Source organism: Anopheles marshallii, chromosome 2, assembly GCF_943734725.1.
Source record: "Anopheles marshallii chromosome 2, idAnoMarsDA_429_01, whole genome shotgun sequence".
Classification (NCBI taxonomy): Eukaryota; Metazoa; Arthropoda; class Insecta; order Diptera; family Culicidae; genus Anopheles; species Anopheles marshallii.
The window spans coordinates 51,709,618-51,729,437 of NC_071326.1; the positions used below are offsets into that span (position 1 = coordinate 51,709,618).

At 41.1% G+C, this 19,820-nt stretch overlaps 3 protein-coding genes across 3 annotated transcripts; 2 read left to right on the forward strand and 1 right to left on the reverse strand.

The window, feature by feature from the left end:
* Positions 1 to 1,559: 1,559 nt before the first annotated feature.
* LOC128707754 (TATA box-binding protein-associated factor RNA polymerase I subunit B) lies at positions 1,560 to 4,067 on the forward strand. Its single transcript, XM_053802712.1, has 2 exons — positions 1,560 to 1,930; positions 2,000 to 4,067. Exons 1-2 carry the CDS (start codon positions 1,560 to 1,562, stop codon positions 4,065 to 4,067), a joined length of 2,439 nt encoding a protein of 812 aa, XP_053658687.1.
* A 1,283-nt stretch (positions 4,068 to 5,350) lies between these two features.
* LOC128718112 (uncharacterized) lies at positions 5,351 to 11,857 on the forward strand. Its single transcript, XM_053811786.1, has 4 exons — positions 5,351 to 5,400; positions 7,140 to 7,690; positions 7,753 to 8,577; positions 9,003 to 11,857. Exons 1-4 carry the CDS (start codon positions 5,351 to 5,353, stop codon positions 11,855 to 11,857), a joined length of 4,281 nt encoding a protein of 1,426 aa, XP_053667761.1.
* Positions 11,858 to 12,301: 444 nt separating this feature from the next.
* On the reverse strand, positions 12,302 to 12,991 carry LOC128708754 (partner of bursicon). Its single transcript, XM_053803734.1, is given in 3 exon segments — positions 12,302 to 12,597; positions 12,692 to 12,864; positions 12,909 to 12,991. Coding segments are annotated over 3 exon segments (552 nt in total).
* Positions 12,992 to 19,820: the final 6,829 nt, after the last annotated feature.

Consider the following 19,820-nt stretch of genomic DNA (forward strand, 5'->3'; position numbering starts at 1 on the left):
AGATTAACCTTGGATATTGGTTGAAACCAAATATAATCGATCAGCAAACTCATCCCAACACCATGCTATCGGCGTGAGCGACGTTCTTTGACTACAACGGAGCTGGATGTCTATGGATGTGCGGGCATGAAGAGAAGCGTTGCAAGGATGTGCATAGTGTTTTGTGACATGAAAAGTGCATAAAACAGGAAAGTGGTACGGAAATGTTGCTACTAATATAACGTCTAAATGGTCTCCCGGAGCAGGAAGACGAAATTCTACGCGAGGGTTTGTAGGAACGCATTCGCGTATGGTGTTCAAGCAGCCGCTTAGAAGAGCAGTAAAAAAGTGTGCGTGTGTGTATGCGGTAATCTATTTTAATTGTGTTCTTTTGAAAAATAAAATAAAATTTCAATTAATGCACTAGAATTAAGTGCAGCTCGGAAATGACAGTTCCTAAGGAAATGTAGCATAATCCATTCATCATTGTTGACAGGAGAAATGAAAGACACAATTTTTATAGACAAAAAGAGCTCAATTAAAAAAAAAACACCTACAGTTTCTATTGCCACAATAAATAAAGCCCTACCCATGATACAATATGCACTACAAGGCAGCCCCCGAGATACACTATTATAGCGTACCGCTATAACCCGGGAAAAATCCGCGTATCTCGAATTTCCGCGTATGTCGAATCCGGGAGTAAAATCGTTTATACTTCAAAGTTAGTTAGTTGAATCCTTCTCTGCCTTTAATTTTTCAGCATACCAAGCTATTTTTTGATAGAATACATTAAAATTAACTAAAAACAAATGTTTTATATGAGAAAGGAAGCTATTTTAGACCAATTTTACCATTTTTTTGCTTAGATTTTGTGCTATAAATTAACTCAGCTGTCAAATTTCCAAAAACCACGTATCTCCGAACCCGCGTATAAGAGGAACCGCGTATCTCGGGGACTGCCTGTACTTGTTATCAAAAAAGGAGATATGCCGGTTATCCGTGTTATCCCAACATTTTGACAATTCGTTTAATTTTGTATGTGGAACTGAAGTTTATATTCGTCAAATTTCAAATTTTCTCAAAAATACGTTAAATTTTCATATTAAAAACATAAATTTTGCTAAAAATTTACTCTAATTGTCGAAATTGACGTAAAAATATCAATTATTAATGTGCTTTGTGGCGTGAAAAGAAGAAATCGATCACTGAATACTAACTATAAACGATCTTATAAAGGAAATCCGAGTGACGCGAAAATTAGAATTACGCGAATTTTCTCTGGCACGCATTATTAGACTAGATCATTTATGATGGTTCCGATTTGAATAAATAAATTACTGAGCGAAAGAATTGTGAGAACAACTACTGTGCGAAGTGAATGTCATTGTGGATTCCCAAATAAGACGTCAGACGTTTGGCAAACGTCATCTGCTGCAAAGGAAATGTTTATTTTTTGTACCGCATTTGTTATGTTTACTACGAATGTGTTTTAGCCAAGCATACAGGCTTCGAGGCGAGCCGTGCATTTTACGTAGTGCATCCATATATTGTACCGCTTTTAGATAGAGTGTTTTAAAATGGCTACAGCAAACGATACATGTGAAGTGTGTGGTCTGGAAGACTTTGCATTAGAAGATGGTTTTTATTACTGTACAGAATGTGGCACAAAACTTCATAGCAAACGTGAAATTGTGGATGATGATATAGATGTCGGCTGCCATACAACGATGCGGACAGAAGTTCAAGTGGGAAGCAAAATATCAAGCTGGGAGCAAATGAATTATTTCCTTCACGGCCTCACGGAGCGATTGGTTGAGTTGGGCGCTCCGGAAGAGCTAAAAATGACAGTTTTACAGATTTGGAGTGCCTATCTGAATAACGCCGAGATAGCTTTCTTCCACAAAAGGCAACGTAAGCGTCCACGTTTAACTTTGCGAAATCTGAAATTGTACGTTACGACCAATAGGTAATTAAAGAACACATGCACTATCTATAACTGTTTCGTCTTTTGTTTCAGGGATTTGAAAGTAATGTTCAACCGAAGTGTTCCCAAGCGATCCATACGCAGAGATAAAAAATCGGGGGAAACTTCCATAAAGCGTGGGCGAAAGCGAACTCAAGATATGTTAAAAGCTGAACAAGATGAATTAACACAAAGTCAAAATTCGGACTTAGAATCTACGTTAAGCAACTTATCGACATCGATGCGGGATTCTAATTCAGTTCAAACCCCATTGGGGTTTCAATTCAACCGTCGAACGCGTAAACGACTTCTGGAAGAATTGCAGCTTGATGAGGACAGTGTACAGTGGCATGAGCAAGAAACACCTGCCGATGTGAATTGTCATACCTTTCCCCATTTGAATGTAAAACGATATAGGGCTAAAGAGGGAGACAACTGGTCATTCATGCATCGGAAATCAATTTTAATCGGTATTCTAACCCTTGGTTTGAATCAAGTGCGCAGCACAATACAAGCAGCAGATCTGATACGATGGATAGAAGAAGGACATCTTCCGTTTCATGACTTACGACAATATTTACCGGAGGGTCTAGACCCAGATTGTTATTCTGAAACATTGTCACATCTGTCGTGTTCTTATCATGGGTTCGTGAACTACAGAGAAGTCACATCGCTGATAGCAACAGATCTTGGAATAATGCCAATCCATCCAGATTTATCTACGATTTGCTACCGATTTTTAAGTGAACTAGCGCTCCCGCTCGATCTAGCACCCTACATTGACAAAGTGATTGCAATTGCGCCAGCCATTAAGCCCCCTGCTGCAAAAGCCTGCTTTCCGAAGTACGAACTGCACGCCATGAAGTTCATATTGTTTGTTATGAAACTGTTGTTTGGTTTGGATGGTGTGGTCGAAACAAAATTAGATTTAACCACCGAAAAGCTCAACGAACGAATTGGAGCATGTACCAAAATTCCACAACTTTTCGTATGGCGTGAGTGGCAACGATACGTGACTATGCGGCACGTTATACTGGAACAATTGCACTACCCAACAAGTCATTCCCGCACCCAATCCACGATAAACCGTCCTATTGATAACGATCTTTTTCTTAGCTTTTTTGAGACTCATGCTGTTTCAGACGATGATAATACTACTGGCTATCAAGCTGGTATACATGGACCAAGGCATACTGCGGCCCAAGAGCGATTATTTAAAAATTTGCACACCATCATATCATCGGCAACAGAGAAACACCCAAGCCTTCACGGAGGACAATCGAAAAAGCATATCGAGTTCAATCATAGCTTGGAACCGCAACGTACGTATTTCGCAGAAATACTGAAAATGGACGATACCGAGCGGCAACACGTGTATATTCCAGAGTACATGCTAACAGATCACAACAAACGTATGACAGCACCGTTCGTTAATCCAATGCCTCTTAAAAAACAACTTTTGGCGAATCAAAAGATTAGATTGATCACAAAAAAAATTAAACCAACAATTAAGCATATCCAGATGGTTGCGTACAACTCACATCTTAAGAATGTAGATCTTTACCTCCATGTGAATAAGTTCGCCCATGTGCTCCAAAGGGAGGATGATAGTGAATCGAGCAGTTCCGAAAATGGCAACGCCGAAAGTAACATTTTAGATTACATCAACTCAAAAGCCGAGAAATATCATCTCAGTCACGAGGAAATACTACACGATACACTGTGCCAAAATACGATAGCTGAGTTGGAATCAAACCTTCGGACGGCGCAGTTTAAAGCCAGATCCAAAGACGCGGAGCTGGTGTGGTTAAAAGAACTTAAAGATGAAGTCAATCCGTTTCAAAATAATCCTACCGTATACAAAACTCTACCAGATAAGCAATGTTGCAGCGAAACGATAAAATTTGCTCTGCCGAATTATTACTACTGGGTCAAGAGTGGAAATCTCAGCTGCATTACGCTTAGTACCTTCGAGCAGGATTATTTTAGCACTTTTCCAGCCAGCTTTCAATTCCTTCTGCGGGAAGCAGCTTACGTTACGCGGTGTTCCATGATGGATTTATATTCGGAACTGAATGAGTTGGAAAAACATATTTTTAAAATATATGATCGAATAAAATGATTAATGTTGTGAAAACATTTTGTTCCAATAAACCAATAAACGGGTTTCTTCTTTATCGCCACAACAACCTCATAAAGTCAAGAGCTGCTATTTCAGGTTCTCGTTGACTTTATTTAAACGTAGCGAGAGAGTCAGTCCTGCGTACGCTGGTTTGGTGCGAATAGGATTTTGCCCCTGTCCTATCGTGTGAAAACCGATGCCGCTACCAATACACCACCGCCCGTCCCACGGGTTTCTTAATTTAACTATTATTTATTGGCTCTATAGTATCACAAATTCACAATCATCACCGAAGAGATCAGTCAGCTTTTGACCTATAGGAGGTAAACTTTAATTGAAGTAAATAGAATGGTCACTTCTTTGCAATTGCAACTCCACATATCTATACATTTACATTAATATTTACAATAAAGTTGCGCTGTTTGAATATGCTGTAGAAGCATTAAAATTCCAGATAAAGTTGCCAGTTTTAGAATTGTTTATTTCTCGTAATTTAATTCAACGGCCTATTTAACGATTGGTTTGTTTGACAGACGAAATCGTACAACAACTTTCTTGGCTGTCAAAGCATGATTTTGTCATGTTGTCAGAATTAGCAATAGAAAAAAAGGCAAAAAGTGTTGTTTCGTCAAAGGCGAGAGAAACTCCTATTTCTATTGCTTTTTTGTGTTTGCTAGCAATTTGAAGTGGCACCGAGCCGCACATATTGCAATTACCGATTACAACGACACGTAGTGAATGTGAAGCACGTGCTACGATATCCTACGCCGTTTGCCGTCCACCGCAATCCGTGAATGGAACGAACCTGGACGACGTGGAATTGTGCGTTCTGTGCCGTTGGTTACGTGTGACGGGATTCCGAAGGCCAGCAGTAGCAATTGCGTGTGGCGAGATTTCGTTTCGTTAATCATCGTTAGTGGTGTCTTACGGGTAACATAACTAGTATTTGGACACCTTCCTTCAGAATTTGTTCTAGGCAATTTGCTGGAGATACCTGTTCGAAGAGGAGTGTTGCGAGCCCGTGTGTGTGTGTGCGTGTGTGTGCATTGTTTCCTTTTTCTGTTTCCTGACAGACGGTGGTGATTTTGCTATTTAGCCTATGGAAAAAACATTCCTGGCTCTCGTAGCATCGATCATTTCATTATTGTGATTTACAAAATAAATTCCGGAAAGCAAATTTTGCATTTGACTCGGTGACCACCCAGCACACATAATCGTATACGCGAGCAGCAACCGAGAAAGCGAAATTCCAGCACATAGTAGCATAGGAAAGCGCATTAATCATGGATAAATTTATCAGCATGTGGAAAGTACGAGAACTCGCCGATAAAGTGTAAGTATAATTGAAGCCAATTTCCTTTCCCTAACCAGACACTGGATGGACTTTACCGTGGCACAACTACAGCCCAAAGACAATGTACACTCCAAACGCGATAAGACTACCTTCAAACCTAACAATCGGTAGTAATTCACCTGGTTTGAGGAGCTGGGGCTGTGATAGGGCAGAACTGTTTATGGTGTTTGCATTACGTCGCGAAAAACAATAATTTAAGCATAGAACATGGTAACTATGGCCCGCACAAAACTAACACGGCTCAGAGGATTCCGTTTAGTACGAGTTTTAATATCATCTAAAGACTGCGAGGCATTATCAGGTTGTTGATAATTCGACTGAAGGATTTTTGGTTCCTTCCCTTGGATAATATTGGTCGTAAAGCTTTGCTGTAAGTGTATGTATTAATTTTTGTGACCATAGAGTGAGGAAAATTAAACGCGATTGATACGTTTCCTTTCATCTGGTTTATCCATCCCATATGCCCGATGGGAATTGTGTGAACGAATTTTACGTAAAATAAGGCAGACAGAGTGTATTTTTACGAATGATTCAGCTTATCCATTCTGTTTAAACGGTGTGGAAATAAAGTTGAACATTGACTTGTGGGATTAAAATAATATGATACAATGACCAGGCCAAGAGGTATCTTTTATTTATGTACCCATGATGACGGTAATTGCCGTATTGTCATGAAAAAACGGATCTACTGCAAAGGAAAGAAACAGAGATATTGGTAACACTTCAATAACTTTAGTTGAGTGTTTTGTTTCTGATGCTTTGTTGTGGGCTTGGAGCTAAACGTCAATTGTGTTTATAAAAAATATCAATATTTTATGCTCCCAAATGTACCGCTGAGCAGAAGCAGCGTAAAAGTATGCCGCACATTCGGTTTTAAAAGAATGCCAAGCAAGCAATTGTGCGGTAGAACGCAAGGTGATATTAAATTATTAAATACATCGAACCACCTCATCTTGCTTCGATGTAAAAGCGCTCGCCTTTCCCGAGTTTACGTGGCTAACTGATGTATCTTACACTGTGATTACAAATTTTACTTAAACGGTTATTCAAAATGAAAAGTGGCAGAACTGGAATCATTATTAGATAATTACCAAAAGAGTGATATAATTTTGATCATCCGCTTTTACACCCCACGACAGCGACATAGAATAGCCTTTACGTTCAAGGTAATCGTCATAGTCGCGCCCAAAAATGGGAGCTTACGCTATAGTGTGCCGGTGAAGGTCAGAAGATCACGAGAAGAGGAAGAAAAACCAGCTCGAAGTATGCACACCTTTGTTGCGTATAACCAGGGTCGCAAAATGAGTAAAACTTTTGCAAAATTTTAATGTTGGTTGTTACGAATTGGCCCAGTCTTTGATTATCCATGACTAGAAAAACAATAATGTAATATTTAAATGAACATTCGTATCTGTTTTGCATAATGCTTAATAGTACATAATCTGTCATGTTACTTTTCATAAAACGTATTATTGAATTCCTAAAAAATCGATTGGCACACTTTCCACCGAATGTCGCCACTACATGTAATTTTCACTGTCGTCCCATTCTGAAACTTATTATGTATTGATTTAAAAATAAGCACTATACGTAATCAGTTCAAAGTTCAGTAGTCGCACGACGAGTCGTGCAAGTCGTAGTCATGTTTTTAACTAAAGTTATAAAATTACAATTAACTAACATTGTTTCCGTTTTGATTCCTACTTCTCCCTTTTTAGAACAAATGTTGTGATGAACTACACAGAAATAGAGGGTAAGGTACGCGAAGCAACAAATGATGAACCGTGGGGTCCAACGGGGCCACTGATGCAAGAACTCGCCCATGCTACCTTTACGTACGAGCATTTTCCCGAAGTAATGTCGATGCTGTGGAAGCGAATGCTGCAAGACAACAAAACGAACTGGCGGCGAACGTACAAAAGTCTGCTGTTGCTAAACTACCTTGTGCGCAACGGATCGGAACGTGTTGTTACCTCGTCGCGGGAGCACATCTATGATCTACGATCGCTAGAAAACTATACATTCGTGGATGAAAATGGCAAGGATCAGGGTATCAATGTACGGCACAAAGTGCGGGAGTTGATTGACTTTATTCAGGACGATGATCGATTGCGGGAGGAACGAAAAAAGGCGAAAAAGAACAAGGACAAGTACATCGGTATGAGCTCAGAAGCGATGGGCATGCGCTACGGAGGTAGCAGCGGTGGTGGAGGCGGAATGGATTACGGTGGCTATCGGGATAGCTACGATCGACGAAGCGAGGATCGATGTAAGTTAGAATTCTTTGTTTTTGCGTATGATTGTTTATTTATCCGTTATAATTTCTTTCAGATAATGAATCAAGGGAACACCACGAATACGATTATCAGTATGAAGGTGAAAGGGAAGATTCTGATGACGAATCGACGAACGGACCACAGGATCGTTCAACAAACCGGTACCAGGACCGAGAGCCATCGAAAAGTCCAGCCACACGTCAATCGTCCAACTTGTCTACTGGATCCACGACGGCTTTTGGCGGTGGTGGAGGAACTGGTGGCAGTGAACGGAAGATAAATTTGAACATCAAACCGACCGGTAGCTCTTCTACAGGAAGCACACAAAGAAGCGCACAGAAACCGACAAAGAAAATCGATCTCGGAGCTGCTAGCGGATTTGCTAAGACGGCTGCAACGGCAACATTCACCTCTTCAGCGAGTGTAGATCAGTTTGGGATCAATTCTCCAACTCACCGCAATACGCATGCGGAAGATATAGTTGGTACGGGTAACGTTCCGTCCAACAAGCAGCCGGACGCGCTAGATGATCTTTTCAAAACGTGTCCCACGAAATCTACTTCCGCCAGTGGTGCTCTTGTGGATGAGGATGATTTCAATCCAAGAGCGGCCGAAGATTTCGGAGATTTTGAATCGGCCTTCGGTGCAAATACCGGCAAATCGGTGACGACGACAGCGAAGGGAGATGAGTTTGCTGATTTTGCAGCCTTCGGAACGGAACCAGTACAGCAAGTGACAGTAACACCGAAAGTGGAGGCAAACGCAGATCTATTGTTCGGTCTAAGTGTTGGAACCACTACGGGAACATCAAGCAATGGTGGTCATCAAACCGATATTCTTTCAGATCTAAGTGGTCTCTCTCTTGGTGCTAATTCGAACGGTATGTATGGCAAATGTTTTACAATTTACTTTTCGCTTAAATTTGTTTGCAATTGCCCATCAATATTATGCATCCAACAAACCCTAGAACCAAATCGGATGGAAAATTCATACATTGTTTGATATCCTCTTTTGGTTCAAAATGAAGAGGATTGTCCATGTAAAGCATCGACCGGTATTATACTTTTCCTTTAACCATGTTCCTTACCAGTATACTAGTATGGTTTATTAGCGCAACTTCTTATCTGCTTGACGTGAAGAATCTTTCCGTTGCATTTTGTGCCTATGTGTCTTTGACCTCACCTCCTTCTATATGCTACCTTTACCACGTGGTGATACCATTCATGAACGGTAGCGAAGGAGGATGGTGATAGATATTTGGGTAATATATTGGTGCAACAACTATTTTACCTTCTCCCCTTGCAGCATCCAGCAACAACAGTATCGTGTCATCGGGTGTACAATCGTGTATTGTGCATCGTTATAACGATCTTCTAAAGAGTATTCGTGAACTGCCCATGCATCAAAAAGGTGGACTAGATGACCGTACAATTAATCGAAACGAGGAAAGGAAAATGGTGAACGAAAAGCTTGATTTACTACTCGAATGTCTTCCGGGACCGGTACAACCGTCAGATGCTCTGAAAGGATCAAAAGTATGGGACCGATTTGCGGCTGAAGCGTATCCGAGTTTGCTGGAGGAACTAATCCCGTTGATGGGACATTTGCAACGCTCCCTGCTGTACCGGCTTGTTACACTTGATGCAAGCGCGCTTTTTCCGTATGAAGCGATCAATGCTCTTACTCAGCGATCCGTTTTACAAGGTTCATCATATGAAATAGCATTGGAGCTGTTAATACGCATAATAGAGGACGATTCCGTTTTACCTGCAGCCTTCATGCAACTATCAATATACCGTAGTGATGTAAACATTGGTGACTACAACCTATTTTTGCAGGCCCTTTCCGCCATCCCCAATAAGGTAGCCAACGCGCTTAAAACCAAAGTGCCGGATAACGTGTTGCCCTTAACGTACAGTAGAACAATGTTCCGCCATTTGATTCGTACCATCGTAAGCTTAAATGATGCAGTTATTTATTACGAGAATGAGAAAATCACTACAAAACCATCGTTACAACACGCTTATTTAGCGAACCTGTTCAACAAATTCATCATCGATTTTCATCAGGAACGTCGCTCACCAACGTTGCGTGCGGCACTCTACCTTCTCGTAGACGGAATCTCTAGATTACCGAAAATGGCATCTTTTATTAAACTAATTTTTGCTACCTTAACACCGACAGCAATCGAAATAATTGTTTATATTGCGCTCAACGAGCGCATTGATCTCTCTACAATCTTCGAACAATCTATACCTACCAGTTGGGCTTATGTATTGTTGCAAAAAATTCCACTGTACAACTATTATCCCAACAATGACACGATCATTCATGAACTGATCCAACTGTTAACACGTGTGCAAAAGGTAGAAAATGTGAATAGCGAACAGTGTAATGAAATCGCTCTCGAACGATTAGCTCAGCAACTGCTAGTGGTGTGGTCAAGTCGCGCATCAATTCAACGGACTAGTTTCGATCAGCACCTGTACATAACGAAGCTGTTATTGCTATCCATTACCACGATAATTGAGAACGAAACGATTTATACGCCAAACTCCGGGGACACATATCGAAGGATATTATTCGACGGCTTAAAGGCTCATTTGGAATCACCTATTAAGGAGGTGCGCTGCGTCGGTATGATAACGGTTGAGATCATTATGGGTTCGATCGACCACAAGCGCGAACAAGGCAATTCAACGAGTGCAAAAGGCGATGAAAATCGACTGCGGTTTGATTATGAAGGATTTAATGCAGATACGCTTGCCTTAATAGAAAGCTTAAAGACCATCGTACAACGTAAAAATGCATTAGATAAGGTACGTGTTAAAAATGAAGAAATGATACTGCTTGCTGTGGAAGAGCTAGCGCATTATAGCAGAAAACAAATTGTCAACTTGCAAAATCAAGAAGGTGAACAAAAACCCATTGTACAGGTGCCATTAGAATCCAACAACGTGGCAATACCGACATCAGCGGATAGTGACGACGAAGAAGAACATGGCAACGATCAACAGTCACTGGATTCGGATGACGATGAGCTCCAAATCTATGATATGTCAAACGACACTAAGATCGAACACGAGCGGTTTCGTCCAAAATATCTGTTAGATTTGCGCGATGCGCTCGTTGAAACGGATACAACAAAACCCCCGGAACAGTTCGAGTTAGCGGTAGATGTTGCTCCCGAACTTATTGCCCAGCAGCTGCCCAGCAATGATGCAAAACTTGCACTAGATTTGTTACAAATTTTCCTTTCGCTCGAAGAGAAAAGTCATATGCCAACCTTTGGAGAGCGAAAATTTAGCGCGCTGGTCGAAATATGCGTCGTATTTCCGAAAGAATGTGCCACCTATCTCTGCCAACAGTTTCATGCCGAGGTGAGCCATCACGCTGTGAATCGTCGCATATTTATGCTGGACGTGATGACGGAAGTGGCTAAAGTACTCTCGAACAGTGGTCCAAAGGACGAGTCTATTAAACGGCAAGTAGAAGGCAAAGCGATTGCACAATCCCCAGCCCTCAACTCAGGAAACAGTAAGAATCAACTTCTACTGATGTTTCGCGACGAAGCAGAACATAGAACACGTCGTGAGGAAGCCGAGCGAATAGTACGTGAGCGAATCGAGCGCAAAACAAGACGATTTCGTTCGGCCTTTACTAAGATCCGGCAAGAAGAAGAAAAGGGCACAATTAATCGATACAGTGAGGTGGCTGGCTGGTTTTTCTTTCCACTGATCCGTGGTTTTGGGGGCAACAAGTTTATCTTCACGGCCGGTCTGAAGTTCCCATACGACGTCGAAAACCTTCTGCTTGTCAGTTTCTTACAAGCTCTTTCCGTGCTAATGGTGTGCGCCGAAAATTGTCCCGTTGCTGGACGGATGGCAAGGGAACTGTTTACGCTCGCGAAACTTTTGCGCTACAGCGAGGAACCGAAAGTGCGTCTATCCGTAATGCAAATGTTAGCGGCCATCTTTTTAGCGATCCGATCGGAGCTGCTGCAGGTTCAATTCTACGAAGAGCTGCTGGAACTTAAAAATTGGCTCGAAGAGTGCACGCAAGCTGATGTTGTACGCAAGGGTGAAACAAATAAAGAATGTCGCCAGCTAGCGCATCATCTGCTTGCCATGTGCTATAGTGCATTGATAGACGAAAATTAATAACTTTACTATCTAGTACGAGTGCGGAAATTGAAATAAGCAGTAAAGATGCGTATGAAGCAATTTGAAATACTGATTTGAATATGTAAGGTATGCTGAAATAATAACAGCCTTGCGACGGCAATGAACGTCGTCAGCATTAAAAGCAACAAACTTGTGTTCTCGAATCTGCGGATACCGAAAAACTCTTATCAAGGCTTAGATATGGTGCATGCTATATAGATGTTAGATCTCGTTAGTCTATGCTGAAACGGGCGCAGGGAGCAAAGTTGTAATATTTTCATTGCTTAATTTTTATTACTCTGTATACTACTCGTTACGATAGGAAGCGGTGCTGTTTATTATTGCTTCCAACTAATCCGTGATGGTGTGGGTTACTTTCGAACGATCTGAAGGGCAAATTACTGGGAATGCTTTAACAATATTGATTTGATTGCACTACAGTTAGCGAACCATTTCTCCGCACTTGAAACACTTGCAATCGACCGGTTCCTTTAGACGAATTTCCATCGTGGCAGACTCGTGGTCAGTCATCCGGACGCCGTCCGGATCGTAACAATGCGTTAGCTGCAGTTGTCGCTCGCGCAAGAACGATTCCCGGCAGCAGTAGCACTCTTTTAAAAAGCCCGTCGCCGTGATTACCGACGGCTGGACTTGGCTGTTGCACTTTCCTTCGCATTTGTTGACTGTAACGTCTCCGTTACAAGTACGATAGAGTCGCCCCAGCTCGTCATATTCCTCTAAGAAAACGAGAAAAAAAAACACAGTGTATGAATACACGTGTGCTACAAAACATAGCACTATGTTTAGTGTACATGTATTAGAATTTGTTACCTTTTATAAGATGAATCTCCGACGGGAGCGTTTCACACGTCTCATCGGCCTGGTTGTGCTGAGCGGTAGCTGGTACGCTGAAGGATATGACCAGTACAAGTGCGCAACATAGCAGATACGCACAACTGCTGGTTACAAGTGTTGATCGAAAACTGCGACACATTTCGACTTAACTAACGAGTAGTTGGGAATTATGAAATCGCTCAGCTGCCGGAACCTTACAGTTTTAATCCTGCCAAATCGCTCTTTCGCGTCCAGCAGTCCGTCCCGATTTGCAGCGTAATGCGTCGGTATATTCATTTTTATACTCCACTCCAACCCCAATATCATGTCCACGTTTGTGTTCAGTCGCTAAAAATCTTTGCATTCTTCCTGGAAAAGGATGAAAGGAAAACTGTTAGAAAGCATGTTGGAACATGCATTTCCTGCTGGGCGAAAAAAGGCGATTGTGTCCTTTGCTACACATCCAACAGTGGTCCTTGGATGAGCGAGGCAACGTGAACGCAGGTCAGGTACCTTCGTCCCCTTCGCACAGACGGACGATTGATTCTCCCTAGGTGGTTCCAGCATGGATAAAATACTCTTCAGCCATATGACCTTTGCCCGAGGACATTCAGAAAGGAATGTAACGGTTGTGTAATATGTGATTTTTTTTCGTCTTCGTTTACATTTTCTACGCAACAGGGGGGTGAGAATGAATATGAACTGAAATGGCGTCGTTGTTGTAACAGCTTTTTTGATAGTTGATTTTTTTTTTTTTGCTTTTGTCGTTACCTCAACAATTACCGTACTAATTATATCGTTTTTGGTCGAATATTTTACTGTCATTCTAGCAGCCCTTTATACTTCGATGAACAATGGTTCTGGGGGCTTGTTGCAACCCACACCCCTCCTCGCGGCCAATGCAAGTAATATCAACAATAATTCTCTGCTATCGAACCTGGGCAAGCAGCAGCCTGCCACTGCTGCAAATGTCGGCACAACGTGGAAGAATGCCGGTAGCATTAACATCGATCTGGACAATTTGCTCGGTAACGGAGCGAAAGGAGGTCGGGGTGGGTCGGGTGGTGGAGCCGGAGGCTCGAATGCACCCTCGATGAATCAGCTGAAAAGCATTCATTCCAGCCCGGTACACCAGCCGATGGTAACGTTGAGCCCACAGTCACCGTACGGGGCCGGTGGAATGGCTCCGATGGCGATTAATATGATGTCTCCCGTACCACAGCAACAGCAACCACCCGCGGTAGGAATGATGATGGGTGGTATCGGCGGCGGTGCCTTTCTGAATGGCAATAGCAATAACACTTCCGCGCCAACTGGTGGTGCAAGCTTCGGTGGAGCGTTCAACGCGTTTCAATGATCCCACGCCGGCCTGGCCAATAATTTGGCGGCCTCTTGCTACTAACAACACCCCATCCGTTGGTTGATGATGTGCGCGGCCTAGAGAAGCAGAGACATACGTCCACCAAAAGAAGAGTGCGACTGCCTTACTGTCATCGTACAAGCTGTGCTAATAAGTGATACTATAGCGCAACCAAAATGCGATGATCGGTAACAATTTCAATGCGTATGTGCATAGCAAATCAAACAAAAACAAAAACATACCTACATACAGACATACACAATCCTCCTGAAAAGCCAATCAATTAACTTTCCCACCAAGCGTGAAGCGGTATTCAATCTACTTCCTAATCATCCTCCCCGAATACGTTTTCGATCGATAAGATATCCGTTACATCCTCCGTTATCTCCCAGATTCTCTCTTCTCAACCACCAACCGAACATCATATATTCCAATCAATGCGGCCTACACAACATATACGAAGATATTATTATTTGTGTTATACCTCTGTCTAGGTTTTCACGCAATTTAGTCATATTTAGATAGGTGGATAACGCGCATTAAATTAGATTTATTACATTCACGAGGTGGGGTCGCAGTGGTGGTAGAACATTTACCGAACAATAATCAGTATTGAATGTTCTTTGCCTAAAACACTAACACACACACACACTTAAGCTAAATCCTGACTCTTCCAGTTCCACCTTACTTTACAATGATGAGAGTTGTGTACAGCATTCTATACCTTCCTTCAATCATTCCCACAATCTAATGTAGCTACCCTTTCAAATCTATTTTTGTCCCACATTAAGCAAAAAGATGAGTTTGTGTAATGTATTCCAATGTCACACAATCGTCATGAAACAGGAATGATCCGTTACCGGGTAGAAATTAAAATTTACAATTGACCGAAACATCAACAGGGTATATGAAACGACTAAAAGAAATTCAGTGTTGTGTCGCACCGACTGGAAAACGAAACAAAAAACGAGAGACGGAAAACGTTTTTTGCATAGAAAAAGCATCTTTTTTACACAACAAAAACGAAGGAATACGAAAAAAGCAAACTAACATACAACAATTCAACTATATTTGTGCGCGTCTACATTTTGTATGAGTGTCTCTCGGTGTGTAAATGTGTCTTATGAAAGTTCTGCACAAAAAATCGTAACAATGGGCAATAGTAAGGCCAGAACATCGTGTTCAAAGGCGAATTGTTGTGTGACATGAGCGTGATGAATTGAAGAAGCAACCGTTTTATGTACAATGGTGCATAAAACAGAGTCATTAACAATAACGAACGGAGGACGTTTTGCAAAACCGGACCAATCGAAAGAATTATTCACACCGGCTAATGTTATGTTAATGTTATGTAGTTAGCAGCGGTAGACAAGCAAAACATACGAAGCATATAAGTGTATTTAATTAATTTTGCGATTTTTTTGTTATGCTTGTTGCCCAATACACTCATCGGGAACATTATTGGTGGTGGGCACGCGGGAACCAGACTAGCTAATTTTTTTTTAAATTATCTGTTGAACTGTTTACCCATTCCAACATTTTTTTTATGCAATTTTGTTTACACCACACCTTGGCGCTTTACCGCTTCCAGCAATTATGTTATACCTTTGGGCAACACTTTAGTTAAGTGAAGTTATTGATGAACACCCGGTGGTATTCATTTCTCTACAGGGTCTTTCTCACCTTCTAGGGATGGTCGATGGCCGGGCGACTAGTTGCGGAAAAGGTTGTTTATATCCACTAGGATAACGTTACTGAAAGAGAATGCATTCGACTCTGTACTATATTCCGTTCCGATTTGAGTATTAATAGTCTTCCCCTGTTTATTCCCAATTTTATTGCGTTGTTCTTATTATTATACTTTGACTTTATGGTTTTCTTTTTATTCTTTTTGTTTAGTTTATTCATCCATTAGATAAAAAATGATTAGTTAAGCTTTACTGTACCGTGCAGTATGGAAAGAAACGTCTAATTCGTATAAAATACAACAACAAGCTACACTTCCAACTGTATAGAAAACGCCGATCGAAACGATACATGTTAAAATTAACATTATTTGCGATTTTAGTGCTTGAAATTCCAACCTTTCGCTCGCACGAATTTTTGTGTTTAATGAGCCGATGTCCGTGCAATTAGTGTTGTGGCAAGTGCCGTCGTAAGAGCATTTGTTTCTGTTGATTGAGCAATACCAAAATGCGTAACGACAATAACGTGATTAAAATCATGAAGAACAATTCGGTTTAAAATGGCAAACACAAGATAGTAGAAGAAAACCCGGGAAACCCATGTGCGATGAACTATGAAAATTTATGTTTTTTTTAATTGTCGAAACTAACATATCGTGCAACAGAGTGGATAGGAGAAAGAGTAATCTTGTGAAAAGTGTGACAAACAAAGGCCAAAACGTAATTGATGCATTAAAAGAGCAAAAAAAGGGAATGAAAAGGGTGAGATAGAGAGAGCGGCGATGCACTAAGAGGAATATTTAAGAAAATTGAGATGGATTTTTTCTGTGCGATTCAATGCAATGCGCACGTGGATCGTATGAAACATTTTCTAGCCGGATGAGCAGTGGGAAAGCTGTAAAAATATACATTCTATACAAATATATATATATTAAACCAGAGGTGTAGTTAAAACAATGACGAAGGACGATAGTACTAGCGATGTTGGCTGCAGCAAGCACTTATTGATATTGGGTCAATCAACGTTGCAATATTATGAAACGTGTTAGAAAATGTACGTCCACGGCCGGTTTCCATCTTTTTAAGTCCAAAATCTGTTCAAAGTTGTTGATTGTAGTTGAATTTAGGTATCTGATGCATGTGTTACGTGGCAGGAAGAAGGTGAACGCATGCACATGCATTTAGCAATTCAAACTTGATAAGTAGTCAACGTTTGTTTCGATCATTTGTTCAACGTGTGATGTATATTTGAATGTTCGAGGCTTCGCAATACGATCGAGTGAAACACGCACGTGCTGTCATTATTGTTTGCGGGGTGTAATAAGAAAATAAGCATTCGGGAGTTACAGTGACTCCCCAGCCCTTTACTACAAAAACCGTGTACAGAAAAATATTTCACATCGATAATCGCGCAGTGATCGAAGGATACGAACGAAGTAAAACGAAATCGATGCTAATTACAATGATTATCCTCTGAATCTGGACGATATATAAGACGGGGTGTAAAAAAACACACACACATACAATAACAATAACATAACAGGAAACGAACATGAAAAAGTGAGACAAGGCAAACGAAAGCATAATTTAACAGAAGATGTATTTTTGTTGAAATAAAAGAGTAAACAGTGCAAAAGACTAACAACACCCCCTGCGGAAAAAAGAGAAGTATCGGAAATTCTTGATAAACAGTGAGAAACTGAATGTTATCACAAATGATGTTAACTAGTACTACTACCATTATCGTTATATAATTTATTCGTTATTGCTACTACGTCTGTGTAAATAATTTGTCCACGTCTTGCAGAATGGTAATATATGTAACCAAAAATATCAGACCCTTTGGGAGAATAGACAGTGTGATAAATACAGTACAAGAGTCAACGTGCTTACCTACTGTGGTATGGGTGTATTTCCTTGTCTCCTGCAAGGAAGAGAGCCTGTAAACATTGCATTTCTGCTACACCAATATTACCACCACTAAAGCTAATTAAGGTAAATCGAATTCGGACAGTTAGATACAATACCCGTAAAGAGTTAGAACTAACTGTTTGAAGGTTAGGATGTGAGTAAAATTCTTTTGGGAAATGTGACACATCCAAAAGCGTTATTGATACCTCACAAAGCTTACCACCATCGTCAGCCAATCCATTATTCCGCCCTTTCTGGCGGACGCTTCAACGCCATCGCTCCATCTCAATTTGGGCCTACTACGCCATGTGGACGACCTAAACGGACTTTATGGGCTGTCATACGGTGTCATTCTCATGACGTAACCAGTCCAGCGGAGCCTGGTGAGTCTAATCCGATGTACGGCAGTAAGTTCGCCGTACAGCTCAAAGAGCTCGTAATTGTAGCGGCTCCTCCATTGTTCTTCGACCCATACTGGGCCTTCCTATCGAACGCGGCCAAGAGGGTTTCGTCAGTTTTGAACAAAGTCTATGTCTCAGAGGCGTATATAGGTATGGAACTATATAAATTCTATATAGTTCCAGCATCGTTCGTCGCGACAGGTGTGGTCGAGTTTGCTGGAAAAGAAACGGTTATCTGGTCATGTCATTACGAGGTACTCAATATTGAGCATGAAGATCTGCTATAATCTGATCAGTTGTTGATTTTCCGTTTAGAAATAAGCTCCTGTTTAATTATTTCAGTCATGATTGTCGATCATGTTTTTTTTTCTGTTAGAACGGCCTGGCCGTATCGATTTATTTTACCACGTAGCCGGATAGTCAGTCCTTGCTACGGGGGATTGGCCCGGATGGGATTTTGGTCCGGTCCGTTCGTGTGAAGACCGGCGCCGCTACCATCATGCCACCGGGCCGCCCCATTGTTGATGCTGTAGTTAAAGTAAAATAGTTATGGTTTCTAGTCCACTACCTTAGACTTATAACCAGCTCGTTGACGGTTCTTTTGTTATGCTTGAACTCCAAATATGCAATGCCCCTTTCTCAACTTTTTTCGCACATAATTCTGAACAAACGTTTCACCTATTGTAGCACTTCATTTTTATTAGGTATTGACCTTAAAGGGATTGAATTTTATGTGTGCATGGCGCCAGCATAAATGTCGAATAGTAGTAACATTAGTAGAAAGTCAGTGGTCTGCCCAGTGTCAGTGGACACCTTTTCACACCTTCAAACACCTTCAGACTAAAATATGGTCAAGCAATGTTGTTTTCATCTCTCTGTCTCTCTCTCTCTCTCTCTCTCTCTCTCTCTCTCTCTCTGTCTCTCTCTCTCTCTCTATTTCTCTCCATATTATCCACATTTTTCATTCTACTAATTTGCCTTATGTTGTAGTTCACACTTCTACGATTAAGATAAAAAATTCCATCTTTACGCGCTCTTATGCGAGCTTAATAAGCTTTCAGAGATTATTTTCCATTGTTGCTGACTAGGTAGATTTTAGTAGGGAATAGTCCAAATAGAATCGATTTCGGTAATGGCGGTAACTAGCTGAGTAGACGATAAGTAATTTATTATGTAATTTTGCATGCACTAGCGGCCTGGGGCATAACCATAACGTAAACATCAAAAGAACATTGTCCATCAGCAGTGTACTTGCTCAATCGGATGTACTCATTCAAATAGTCTCATTTGCTTCGCCCCGGTTATCCTCGTCAGATCCTCTGATGCATTATGGAATCAAAAAAAAAACTAGATTGAAATCACACTCGGTTTTTGTATTCCGACGATATTAATCCTTGCTATCCTTACCGCACCATGGGAGTAGTGCGTGTTAATCATGTATCGTGGTACTTTTACAATACTAAATTAATCCATCCATAATATCTTTCTATTTGGTTTTCTCTTGATACCGCATTTACTCACATTATATACACATTATATAAAGCAGCAGATGCGCTATTGAGAGAGTTTGCTGTGTATATTAGCATCAGCATATTGCTACATTCATTGTTGTTGATTGTTTACTTAATGGTTAGAGGTTTTTTTATTCTTTTTGGCAAATGGGTTTTGCATTCCCACTAATAAGTGACACGCACACTTACATACACATACAGAAACAGAGACTGAAGATGAAATACTGCAGTGAACGAGCATATCACTGCAAAATATTC